Source organism: Scyliorhinus canicula, chromosome 10 (assembly GCF_902713615.1).
Source record: "Scyliorhinus canicula chromosome 10, sScyCan1.1, whole genome shotgun sequence".
NCBI lineage: Eukaryota > Metazoa > Chordata > Chondrichthyes > Carcharhiniformes > Scyliorhinidae > Scyliorhinus > Scyliorhinus canicula.
In genome coordinates this window covers 58109511-58123253 of record NC_052155.1, presented here as the reverse complement: position 1 = coordinate 58123253, position 13743 = coordinate 58109511, and the positions used below count along the sequence as shown (strand labels likewise).

The following is a 13743-nucleotide window of genomic DNA, read 5'->3' as shown; positions in this document are numbered from 1 at the left end:
TGGATCTGTAGCTGCAAGAGCAGATCGGAGGCTGACCATTCTGCTGCGCGTAACTCTCCTAGGCACAAGTCAGGAGTGTGATGGAATAGTTTCCATTCACCTGGATGAATGTAACGGCTACAACACTCCAGAAACTCAACACCATCCAGGCTGATAACCATCTGATCCTAGCGCTCTGTCCATCTTTAATTGTTATTTTCTTTGTTACTGTTCATTTTCTATATTTGAAATGAATTCCCATTTCTAATTCAATCCTGGTTTCTTTGGGACGTCTAGCATGCTATCCTCTTCCCCCACTGTAAATGATGATTCAATATTTGCAAGGCTTATGCATGCAATTACTGTACCAATAGTTAAGATAGATCTTCAACCTACTATAAAGTAGCTTATTCTGGTCATGTAAGAAAATACCACTGAGTATAATTCTTTAAACAAATGGTTCTCAACCTCTAGTCTGCAGAGACCTTCTGGGGGTCTGGGATGCAGGGCCAACCTTGCAGATGGGTTACTGCGCAGTACTCCCTGGTCAAGAGTAAGAAAGGGCAGAACAGCTGGAAACTTACTCTGTTCTGCTCTTGTGTGCTCCAGCATCCTGCTACCCATAAGCTGTTATTTCTCTGTGTTCTGCTCCCATAGAACATAGAACATTACAGCGCAGTACGGGCCCTTCAGCCCTCGATGTTGCGCCGACCTGTGAAACCATCTGATGCCTATCTGACCTACACTATTCCATTTTTATCCATAAGTCTATCCAGTGACCACTTAAATGCCCTTAAAGTTGGCGAGTCTACTACTGTTGCAGGCAGGGCGTTCCACACCCCTACTACTCTCTGAGTAAAGAAACTGCCTCTGAAATCTGTCATATATCTACCACCCCTCAATTTAAAGCTATGTCCCCTCGTGTTGGTCATCACCATCCGAGGAAAGAGACTCTCACTGTCCACCCTATCTAACCCTGACTATCTTATATGTCTCTATTAAGTCACCTCTCAGCCTTCTCCTCTCTAACGAAAACAACCTCAAGTCCCTGAGCCTTTCCTCGTAAGACCGTCCCTCCATACCAGGCAATATCCTAGTAAATCTCCTCTGAACCCTTTCCAAAGCTTCCACATCCTTCCTATAATGTGGTGACCAGAACTGCACGCAAAACTCCAGGAGCGGCCGCACCAGAATTATGTACAGCTGCAGCATAACCTTGTGGCTCCGAAACTCAATCCCCCTACTGATAAAGGCTAGCACACCATATGCCTTCTTAACAGCCCTATTAACCTGGGTGGCAACTTTCAGGGATTTATGTACCTGGATGCCGAGATCTCTCTGTTCATCTACACTACCAAGAATCTTGCCATTGGCCCAGTACTCTGCATTCCTGTTACTCCTTCCAAAGTGAACCACCTCACACTTTTCCACATTAAACTCCATCTGCCACCTCTCAGCCCAGCTCTGCAGCTTATCTATGTCCCTCTGTATCCTATAACATCCTTCAGCACTATCCACAACTCCACCGACCTTCGTGTCATCTGCAAATTTACTAACCCATCCTTCTACACACTCTTCCAAATCATTTATAAAAATGACAAACAGCAGTGGCCCCAAAACAGATCATTGCGGTACACCACTAGTAACTGAACTCCAGGATGAACATTTGCCATCAACCACCACCCTTTGTCTTCTATCAGCTAGCCAATTACTGATCCAAACCGCTAAATCACCTTCAATCCCATGCTTCCGTATTTTCCGCAATAGCCTACCGTGGGGAACCTTATCAAACGCCTTACTGAAATCCATATACACCACATCAACTGCTTTACCCTCCTCCACCTGTTTGGTCACCTTCTCAAAAACTCAATAAGGTTTGTGAGGCATGACCTACCCGTCACAAAACCGTGTTGACTATCGCTAATCAACTTGTTCTTTTCAAGATGATTATAAACCCTATCTCTTATAACCTTTTCCAACATTTTACCCACAACCGAAGTAAGGCTCACAGGTCTATAATTACCAGGGTTGTCTCTACTCCCCTTCTTGAACAAGGGGACAACATTTGCTATCCTCCAGTCTTCCGGCACTATTCCTGTCGACAAAGACGACATAAAGATCAAGGACAAAGGCTCTGCAATCTCCTCCCTGGCTTCCCTGAGAATCCTAGGATAAATCCCATCTGACCCAGGGGACTTATCTATTTTTACATTTTCCAAAATTGCTAACACCTCCTCCTTGTGAACCTCAATTCCATCTAGCCTGGTCGACTGAACCTGAGTATTCTCCTCGACAACATTGTCTTTCTCCAGTGTAAACACTGACGAAAAATATCCATTTAACGCTTCCCCTATCCCCTAGTGCTTTTTTCGTGCTTTGTCCTCTCTGGGCTTCTGCCAGAAATAGATTCTACAGAAAGGAGCAGATTTAATTGATCTTTACAAATGTAGTTCTAAGAGCAGTGATACACTCCTTGGGTGAAATCTTACCAGAATTTTGAAAAGTGTCTGGCTCAGACTGGAAACTGCTGTGTAACTCCATTGGCACAGACCAGTTTTCTCTCCAGATAGTGAGCCTCTTTAGAGAAAACAAACTGAGTGGCCGTGGTTTATGCTGTCACTTGGATGGGGTCAGATCAAGCTGACATCCGGCTCCACAGAGATTAGGGCATCCCAATCAGCTCTGAGACATGACGGCTCCCAATGCCCACCACTGAGGTTTTGGGTGTGCGCTTTCCTCCGCCCCCCACCACTGCATACGTATACACAAATTAAACCCCCCCCCCCTCCCAATTGTTGGGTGCAGGCTCACAATCCTGACCAACTTGCACCGCAATGGGGCTCCCACTAGGAGCTGACCCTGGTTCTGCCAGGTTGGTTTTGTCAATCTGTGCCCTATTTATCTGCCCATCTTCTATGGGGGCTATGCTTACCTCTATGCCTCTGAAAGGATCCCCTCGACTGATTCTCATTTGACCAAACCTGAATATTTAATGAGGGAAGAAATCATTTGGCAGGGTCCATTAATCATATTTAAATACATTAAAATCTACTCAAATGAATGGATGTGAGTCTCATGACATCGGCAAGGAGTGGGGAAAATTGGGAAATGCAATCTCTACGGAGAGAATTCCCGATTCTCTCTAGATATTCCACCCGCAGCATTGGTCTTGCATGCGGCTAGTGAGGGCACAGAATCACGCCCACTGTGTGCATTGGTTTGATGTCATGAATTATTGTGCTTTTAATATTTAATCATCTTTATTGTCACAAGTAGGCTTACATTAACACTGCAGTGAAGTTACTGTGGAAAGCCCCTTGTCGCCACATTCCGGCGACTGTTCGGGTACACAGAGGGAGAATTCAGAATGTCCAATTCACCTAACCGTCTTTCAGGACTTGTGGGAGGAAATTGGAGCACCCGGAGGAAACCCACGCAGACATGCGGAGAACGTGCAGACTTCACACATACTATGACCCAAGCCAGGAATCTAACTTGGGACCCCGGTGCTGTGAAGCCACAGTGCTAACCACTATGCTACTGTGCTGCCCTCCCCGTTGGGGTCAGTGATTGCCAATCCATTTGAAAAGGGGTCATTTAATCCGAAATGTTTGCGAACCACTGATTTAAACATCTCCGGATCAAGAGGGAATTGGATTATCTGGAAAGGAAGAATATGCAGGGTTATAGGGAAATGGCTGGGGAATGGCAATGCACATTCAGAGAGCCAGCACAGACACACTGAGCTGAATAGTTACCTGTGTAGGAACAATTCTGTGAAGATATATCAAAAGAAGTTTGGTCTATTCTGATGAAATGTGCATCTTTCTTGTCCCACGTTTGGGGCCCACCAATCTGCAGGTGGGCCTGTGCTATGGGGGCACGCTTTTCTTCCGTGCCACCCTCTGTAGTGCTCCGCCAGCGCGGAGAAGAACACGTTGGCCGATCTGTGCATGCGCGGAACCACACCGGTGGACCTGCGCATGCGCCAACCCGCGCTGGCTCTTCAGCACCGGTTGGCATGGCACCAACCTCTCTGGCACTGGCCTGGCCCTTGGAAGTGTGGAGTTTTCCGCACCTTCCAGTCGGCCCGACGCCGGAGTGGTTCGCGCCGCACTTGGCGCTGGCTTCGGGCCATCCAGCCAGTTGCGGGAGAATTCCGCCCCTTATTCTGATCGGCTTCCAGTGATCCCCTGATGAGAATGTGCAATTTAGGGATGTCCTACCACAACAGTATTGGGTTCAATTATATAAATCAAATTACTGAGGATGCTGGAATCTGAAACGAAAACAGAAAATACTGGACAATCTCAGCAGGTCTGACAGCATCTGTGGAGAGAGAAGGGAGCTAACGTTTCGAGTCTGGATGACTCTTTGGCTTTAACTGAAGAGGATGTTGTCAGACCTGGTGAGACTGTCCAGTTTTTTCTGTTTTTGTTGAGTTCAATTATGATGTCTGTTTTGGCCAAAAAGGCCATTCAATTCCACTATGTAAAATAAGAACAATTTGTATTTATATAGCACCTTCAATGTAGTAAAACATCCCAATTTGAATGTTACCAGACAAAATTTGACACCAAGCCATGTGAAGATGTTGGACATTAAGACAGGCGACTAATAGCTTGGTCAACATAGGTTCTAAGGGGGGTCTTCAAGGATGAGAAAAAGTGAAGAGGTCAAGGGAGGAATTTCCAGAGCTTGGGGCCTGATAGATGAACAAGGCTTACCGTTGGTCGCATGAAGTTTGCACCCGAGGCCATATTTGGATAAATGTACAGTCTTCTGAGAATTGTAAAGCTGGAGAGCATTAAGAGATGGCAAGACCATGAAGGGAATTGAACAGTAGGATGAGAATTTGAAGTCTAGACTCTTGCATTTTTTTGCCCGTTGGATAAAAGAGGATTTTTGTTGCCTGTGGACCCTACTGCTATGGGTAGTAGGGTGGGGAAGAAAATAATTACTCCAACAATGGTAAATTATGGACAAGGAGATCTCCTGGAAGTTGGGTACTTCAAAACTTTCTCCACATGAGCAAATTTTATGATTTATCTTTTGTTTTATTATCTAGGCTTGTCTCCCTCAGCATACAATACGTTTCCAACACAGGCAACTGTTATTTCAGCCGAATCTGCAGCTCTCTATCAGCAACCTGTGTTCCTCAGTCCAAGGACGCTCACACCTTCAACAGCATACTACCCAGCTGGTGCCCAGTTCTACATGAACTATTCCGCATTCTATCCAAGGTAAGAAGCTTGTGGTAATAATGAAGGATATAATGTCAATTTATTACTGGCCAATCAATCGTGTACTGTTGGTTGACTGTTGAGAGACCAGAAAAATATGTGGGACGGCACCCTCCTGTCTCCTACGGCAAAATCTCGTTCGGCGGTTGGCTGGAAAATCCCCGTTGGCATCGAAATCGGGGGGGTGCTGCCCCCTTTGCGATACTCCGCTCTCTCCAAAACGGTGTACTCTCAGAGTACGCTGCACGCCATTGGGACGGCCTCAAGACGTCACCTGAGGCCCTCACCTGATTCTCCGCCCTTGATGGTCCAAGTTCCCAATGGCGTGGGACACGTGTTCTATTTTCTTTTCGGGAACCTGGCGTGGCGGCTGCGGACCGAGTCCAGTGCCACCACAGTCAGGTGGGAGCCGTTTGACGGGCAGGGGGGGGTTTGCTGGGGGCACTGGAGGGAGGTTGTCCAGGGGTGGTGAGCCTGGTTAAAGGGGGAGCCTTGTTTGGCAGGCTGGGTCCACGCACGCCTGGCACCATGTTGCCACGGTCCCGGAAATTGTCCGGACGTATCCGCAGCTAAAGCCGGGGGCTCTACACTGCATGCCTGCTAGCCCCCCACCAGATGGAGGATTGGTGCAGCTTTTGCGCTGTTTTTTGGGGCGTAAAATGCCACCGTTCCCACGCTGGCGTCAGCACATTGTCTCCCTACTGGAAAATCCAGCCCAAGGTGTTTTTTTTATGTCATAACCTATCCATAAGAGCTGTTCATTTGGCTCCGTCAAAGCATTGTCAGCCATACATGGGTTGAAGCCACATTCCAAAGACTTGAGAACAATCTAGGCTAGTATTTCAGTGCAGTACTAAGGAAGTACTACACTGTTGGAGATGCCACCCTCGGCCCCTTGGATTGGTGTTTTAAAAAAAAAATCCACAACACTACTCCAAAAACAGCTGGTATCCGAGCTGATCTGTCCCTCAGCTAACAAATGATCTGAGCATTCCATTGCTGTTTATAGGCGCTTGCTGTTCGCAAATTTGCTGCCATATTTCATTGATTACAATAGTGACTGCATTTCAAAAGCCTTTCTTTGGCTGTAAAGCACTTTGAGACATCCTGAATTCATGCAAGGTGTTCAATAAAAGCATGATAACTCTTGCATTCCTTTAAAGTAGTCCCATCTAATGCTTACATTGCATAATCCCACCTCTTTTTGAAGAGAAATTTTGTCCTGGCTACCTTCGCAAAACAAAATGTGAACATGTTCATGTTTGTAAATAATTTTTTCAGAGATGAGTGCTTCTCAAATCAGTAGGGAAATCTGACAGAGGATCATGGTACATTGGATTGTAATTTACTGTCAAAATTATGGCGAGGTGGTTAGTGGCCCTGTTATTTATGCTCTAGCAGCTTCAAACAAAGGGCAGACGAGCTGTCAACCTCCAAAAGTTGCTGACTTGAATTGTGTCTATCCACCATTAGTTTCATGAAAACAACAACTTGCCAACTACTACACTATTGAAATGCATTGATAGTGTAAGTTGCTTTATATTTGTTGTAAATGCAAACTAAATTCGCCCGACTCTGGACGTGATAAGGTCAGTAAATCCCTGGATCCGGCCCATTGAGTTTGGGGCCCAAATTTGCATATTCATGTGAGCAGTTAGTCTCACTTGGCCGGATCTACCCAACTCCTGGGACCTAAAGGCTTTGCCTTGGAGACCCATGCGGTTGCCGTTTCGCACTGGTTTCCACAAAGTGGACCAGGCGTACCGGTCCTTGGGGGAAGAGGCATCTCTGAGGGGGTGATGGGGGAGTGAATGGGGGCTCCAGGGTGGTTAGGCTCTAGGCAGAGTGGAACCCTGGCACCCCAATGCCTCCCAGGCACCATAGCAGTGCCATCCATGGATCTCGGCCAGGGTGCCTAGTTGGCGCTGGCATGGATGCCGGCAGTGCCAAGGTGCCGGTGCCAGGGATAGGGCTGAGTTGGGGCTGTCCGGGAGCCATGATTGGGGAGTGTGTTCAGAGATCTGGCTCCCTGATCTATTTCTGCAGTGGTGAGCAGAGCTCATTAGTACAGGAAATGGAACTAAGCTGAGGCCCAGAAATGAAGCAAAGTGCAGTTTAATAGTGGGGTCGTTTGCAGCACTGCCAGTGCTGGGAAACACCTGGCTAAATGCACTTGACACAGGACTCTCGTAGAAGTAGGCACTGAGGGCAGCACGGTGGCACAGTGGTTAGCATTGCTGCCTACGGCGCTGAGGACCCGGGTTCGTATCCCGGTCCTGGGTCACTGTCCGTGTGGAGTTTGCACATTCTCCCCGTGTCTGCGTGGGTTTCACCCCCACAACCCAAAAAGATGTGCAGGTTAGGTGAATTGGCCACGCTAAATTGCCCCTTATTTGGAAAAATTAATTGGGTACTCTAAATTTAAAAAAAAAAGAAGTAGGCACTGTAGGGATTCTATGATTAGTGGGAACTAGGGGATTAGTTGTTCTTGGGATGTGGGTGTTGGCTGGCTGGGCCAGCATTTCTTGCCCATCTCTAACTGCCCTTGAACTGAATGCTTTCAAGAGCCAGAGGTGAAATTGACCAGAGTAAAAACAGCCTGGGCTAATGCAATGTTGCTTGACTAGTGGGAGTCTCTGTGGAGTTAATGTGTTTTTAGCCTGGGGAGTTAATGCCATTGCTCGGTGGAGCCAAGGTATTCAGACATTTTGGGAAAGCTTTTTGACTTTGAGTTCTAATCTGGCTAGCCTTTTAGACCACAAGTCTTCTGCTTGTACAGTGGGACAGTTTATTAGTATTTCAAGCAGAACAGATTTGTCTGAGGACAAGGGAAAGTTTTAAAAGAACAGTTGAAACAGCTTTTTGAAGACATCCAGCCAGAATCTGCACAGTTTGAACAGTAGCCAAATCTGTTCTGGAAAGCAAGTATTAATTTGTACCATTGGGATGTAGGATGGATTGAGAGCTGTTCTCTTTTTTTTCTTCTAAAATTAAACTAAAAAAAAACATGACGACTGCAGTCAAACACAGGCATTTAACCCTTAAATTGCTAAATGCTTATAACCCAATTCATTTAAAATCCTGCATTCATCATAATAGCAGAAAAAGTTAGTGCTGAAAGAAAGCAAAAACATAAACGAGATGCAGACTGGCCCCCGGGCGCATGGTGGTGCAGTGGTTAGCACTGCTACATCATGGCACCGAGGGGCTGGGTTTGATTCCGGCCCTGGATCACTGTCTGTGTGGAGTTTGCACATTTTCCCCATGTCTGTGTGGGTCTCACCCCCACAACCAAAAATATGAGCGGGGTAGGTGGATTGGCCATGCTAAATTGCCCCATAATTGGAAAAAAATAACTGGCTACTCAATTTATTTTTTAAAAATAGGTGCAGACTGGCACTTTGATGTGGAAAAAAATCAAAATGGTGGATGGGGAAAAAATTCAAAAATGGTCAACGGGGTTCGTGATCTGAAGTATTGAACTCCTCTCGAGTCCAGGGGGCTGTAAAGCTCATCATCAAAAAATGAGGTTTTGTTCCTCCTGTTACGATACCCTGGGTGAATGCACGGTCAATTCCAGACCCACAGACCCCCAGAGTCCAAACACGAGTGAATTAACCAAAAATGTGTATGTTTTCCTGAGACCTTGACTGCTCCAATGAGCTACAGATACCAGATTTATAAGTAAAACATTAAAAAAACTGTTTATTTATAACCAGAAAAAAGATGAATGTATAATATTTTTTTTTTTTTAAATAATTTTTATTGAAAGAGTTTTTCCATACAGACATTTACCCCTACTAATTTTTTAATTATTTACAACACAATCCCTCTAGGCAAATATCCCTCCCTCGCCCGCCCTCTCGCGCGCACCAGTCCTCCCCCCCCCCCCCCCAAGCAACAACTTAACAAACAAGGCAGCCTACAGTTTCAGACATGAGCAGCGAGCCGACTTGCCCGCGTTACAGTCGTGCATGTCCCCCCACGACCATTGCTGCCCCCCCCCTCCCCTCCCCTCCCCTCCTCCCCCCCCCCCCCCCCCCCCCCCCCCCCCCCCCCGGGTTGCTGCTGCCACGACCCCGTACGCCTATCTCTGATCTAAAAAGTCAAGGAAAGGTTGCCACCGCCTGGAGAATCCCTGTACCGACCCTCTCAGGGCAAATTTGATCCTTTCTAGCTGAATATAGCTAGCCATATCGTTAATCCAAGTTTCAACGCTTGGAGGCCTCGCGTCCTTCCATTGAATTAATATCCTTCGTCGAGCCACTAGGGACGCAAAGGCCAGTATTCCGGCCTCCCTAGCCTCCTGTACCCCCGGTTCTACCCCGACCCCAAAGATCGCAAGCCCCCATCCTGGTTTGACCCTGGACCCCACCACCTTCGACACCGTCCTTGCCACCCCCTTCCAGAACCCTTCCAGCACCGGACATGCCCAGAACATATGCACATGGTTCGCTGGGCTTCCCAGACATCTGACACACCTGTCCTCACCCCCAAAGAACCGGCTCATCCTTGTCCCCGTCATGTGAGCTCTATGCAGCACCTTAAATTGAATGAGGCTCAGCCTCGCACACGAGGAGGAAGAATTGACCTTCTCCAGTGCATCCGCCCACGTCCCGTCTTCTATCTGCTCTCCCAGCTCCACTTCCCACTTGGCTTTCAGCTCCTCCCCTGATGCTTCTTCCGCCTCCTGCATTATCTTGTAGATGTCTGATATCTTCCCCCCTCCGACCCAGACCCCCGAGAGCACCCTATCACTCGCCCCCTTACTGGGGAGCAGGGGGAACCCCTCCACCTGCCGCCTAGCAAATGCCTTCACTTGTAAATATCTGAACATGTTTCCCGGGGGGAGCTCAAACTTCTCCTCCAGCCCTCCCAGGCTCGCAAACCTCCCCTCTATAAACAGGTCCTTCAGCTGCCGTATGCCCACCCTGTACCAGCTCTGAAATCCCCCATCGATGTTCCCCGGGATGAATCTATGGTTCCCTCTTATTGGCGCCGCCAACAGACCTCCCATTTCCCCCCTGTGTCGCCTCCACTGCCCCCATATCTTGAGGGTGGCCACCACCACCGGGCTCGTGGTGTACCTCGTGGGGGGGAGCGGCCATGGTGCCGTTACTAGGGCCCCCAGGCTTGTGTTGCCACAGGACGCCCTCTCCATTCGTTTCCAAGCTGCCCCCTCCCCTTCCATCATCCACTTGCGCACCATTGACACATTTGCCGCCCAGTAATACCCCGAGAAATTGGGTAGTGCCAGCCCTCCACTGTCCCTACTCCGCTCCAAAAAGACCCCCCTCACCCTTGGGGTGCCATGCGCCCACACGTAGCTCATGATGCTACTCGTCACCTTTTTGAAGAAGGCCCTAGGGAGGAAGATGGGCAAGCACTGAAATAAAAACAAGAACCTTGGGAGGACCGTCATTTTGATTGACTGCACCCTCCCCGCCAGCGACAACGGTACCATGTCCCACCTCTTAAATTCCTCCTCCATCTGTTCCACCAGCCTGGAAAAGTTCAACTTGTGGAGGGTCCCCCAGTTCCTTGCCACCTGCACCCCTAAGTACCTAAAGCTCTTTCCTGCTCGCTTGAAGGGGAGTCTCCCAATACCCTCTCCCTGATCCCCCGGGTGTATCACAAAAACCTCGCTTTTGCCCAAATTTAGTTTGTACCCCGAAAAGTCCCCAAACTCTGCTAATAGTTCCATTATCTCCGGCATTCCCCCTTCTGGGTCTGCCACGTACAGCAGTAGATCATCCGCATACAGCGATACTCGATGTTCCTCCCCTCCCCTAGTCAGTCCTCTCCACCCCCCTGAACCCCTCAGTGCCATCGCCAACGGTTCAATCGCCAGTGCGAAAAGTAGGGGGGATAGGGGACATCCCTGCCTGGTCCCTCGGTGGAGCCCGAAATACTCCGACCTCCTCCCGTTTGTCACTACACTCGCCGTCGGGGCCGAGTAGAGCAACTTCACCCACTTAATAAACCCTTCCCCAAACCCAAACCGTTCCAACGTCTCCCACAGGTACTCCCACTCCACCCTATCGAATGCCTTCTCCGCGTCCAGCGCTACCACTATCTCAGCCTCCCCCTCCACTGCCGGCATCATAATTACATTCAGCAATCTCCGCACGTTCGTGTTGAGCTGCCGCCCCTTCACGAACCCTGTCTGGTCCTCATGGATTACCCCTGGCACACAATCCTCTATTCTAGCTGCCAGGATCTTTGCCAGCAACTTGGCATCCACGTTCAGAAGCGAGATAGGCCTGTAGGACCCGCACTGCACGGGGTCTTTATCCCGCTTCAATATCAGGGAGATCAGAGCCTGCGACATTGTCGGGGGCAGAACCCCCCCCCCTCTCGCGCCTCATTAAAGGCTCGTACCAGTACCGGTCCCACCAAGTCCACATTTTTCTTGTAGAATTCCACCGGGAACCCATCTGGCCCCGGCGCCTTCCCCGCTTGCATCTGACCTATTCCCTTGACTAGCTCCTCTAGCCCTATTGGCGCCCCCAGCCCTTCTACCAGCCCCTCCTGGACCCTTGGGAACCTCAATTTGTTTAGGAAGTCCTCCATTCCCCCCCTCCTCGTCGGCGGCTCAGACCGATACAACTCCTTGTAAAAATCCCTGAAGACCCCATTCACATGAATGTATAATATTAAGAATGGAACAATAGACTGCTGATCTTTTTTTTTATAAATTTAGATTACCCAATTATTTTTTCCAATGAAGGGGCAATTTAGCGTGGCCAATCCACCTACTCTGCACATTTTTGGGTTGTGGGGGCGAAACCCACGCAGACACGGGGAGAATGTGCAAACTCCACACGGACAGTGACCCAGAGCCGGGATCGAACCTGGGACCTCAGTGCCGTGAGGCGCTTGTGCTAACCACTAGGCCACTGTGCTGCCCTATAGTCTGCTGATCTAACTGTTCCCCAAACCCCACCTCACCCCCCCCCCCCCTACCCCACCCACATGCACCCCAGACAGACACACGAGGCGAAGTAGAAGGATCAAAATAATGGTGATTAAACTGGGTGAGATATTTGTGGATTTTCACTGCTGGGGTTGAGGTCTTTGTAGGCGGAGGTCTCTTCAGAATGCAAGGTGTTGAAACATCGGTTGGTTTGGATCTTCAAACTGGGCCACTTGGGCCGGATTCTCAGGCTTTGGGATTCCCCTCTAGAGACACGCTTCAACTTGTGTTGTACTGAGCCTTGCCCTCAGAAGATGCACTTCAGGTCTGCTCAGTTTCTGATACGTGGTCAGCTTCAGCAGGCTCCCCAATAGCTGTCTCAGTTAAACAGAATATTAGAGCGGTTTTCGCAAGATATTTAATGGGAGAGGAATCCGGAATGTTCCCCTTCCCAGCTCTATCTACAGGCTTTGAATGCTCACTAACTGCTCCGTTTACCTGAAGGGACTTGAGAGAGAATTTCACCCCTTGTGGGAGAGAGAATCAAAAAGATCTGGTTCAGCTCCGCAGATTGAATCAAACTCTGACTTCGAGAAACCGTCTCACAGAGAGTGCCTACGAGCTCAGCTGAGGAGAAAGCACAGGCTCTAACTGGGGTTTTCAAAAGATCCACCACCTTCGGGGAGAGAGAACTTAAAGCCTTCTTCAGCTCTGTCCCAAAAAACCAAAACCGAAACCAAACAGTCACCCAGCAGGGCATTCCAGAATAAAAAGCACCAATCCGCGTCAAGGATCTGCTTAGCACTGGAATTGTAATGGAGTTGATTGGTTGTTGGCGCAGTCCATCAAAATGACTCACTAGCTACGCCACAGAGTATTAAGGGAGAGGCCTGGGCCAGTACATTAGACCAGGGGTGGTTTTGGTTTTTAGTTTAAAGCAAAATCTGCAATGTTGCAGGACAAAACAAAACACTGGACAGACAAGGATTTAACGGGTTCCTTGCACTCCACATTGCATGGCTTCACTGGAACTTTGTAGCTGGCCAGGGACAAATGCGTGTATGAGAGCAAGATGGTGGATTGAAATGGCAAGAGACTGGAATGTTGGGGTTATGCTTGCGGACTGAGTATCGATGTTCTGCAAAGAGGTCACCCAGTGTAGGTTTTGTCTCTCGGATGTAGCAGAAGCCGCATTCTGACCAGCAAACACAGTAGAGTAAATTGCAAGAAGTTGGCGGGACTGTCAGATGAGGAGAGATCAAGTCGGGTAGGATTATTTTCATTAGAGTTCAGAAGAGTGAGAGGGGATCTCATAAAAACGTTTAAAATTCTCACAGGATTAGACAGCGTAGATTCATAAATAATGTTCCCGATGGGGGTGTCTAGAACTAGGGTCCATAGTTTGAAGATAAGCGGTAAAACCTTTTAGGACTGAGGTGAGGAGAAAGTTCTTCACCCAGTGAGTGGTAAATCTGGAATTCACTGCCACAGAAAGTAGTTGAGGACAAAGTATTGTGTAATTTCAAGAAGGAATTAGGTGCAACTCTTGGGCAAAGGGGATCAAAGGATAAGGGGGGGGGGGGGGAAGAAGGGATCAGGGTATTG

At 48.5% G+C, this 13743-nt stretch overlaps 1 protein-coding gene across 3 annotated transcripts in view; it reads left to right on the top strand.

Moving 5' to 3' along the window:
- LOC119972396 (epithelial splicing regulatory protein 1-like) overlaps positions 1–13743 on the top strand; it is a 133833-nt gene that overhangs the window by 60884 nt on the left and 59206 nt on the right. For all 3 annotated transcript variants that reach the window (XM_038809009.1, XM_038809008.1, XM_038809007.1), the window contains exon 13: positions 5048–5222. In XM_038809009.1, coding sequence (XP_038664937.1) covers positions 5048–5222 — 175 coding nt within the window. The remainder of the gene's footprint in view (positions 1–5047; positions 5223–13743) is intronic.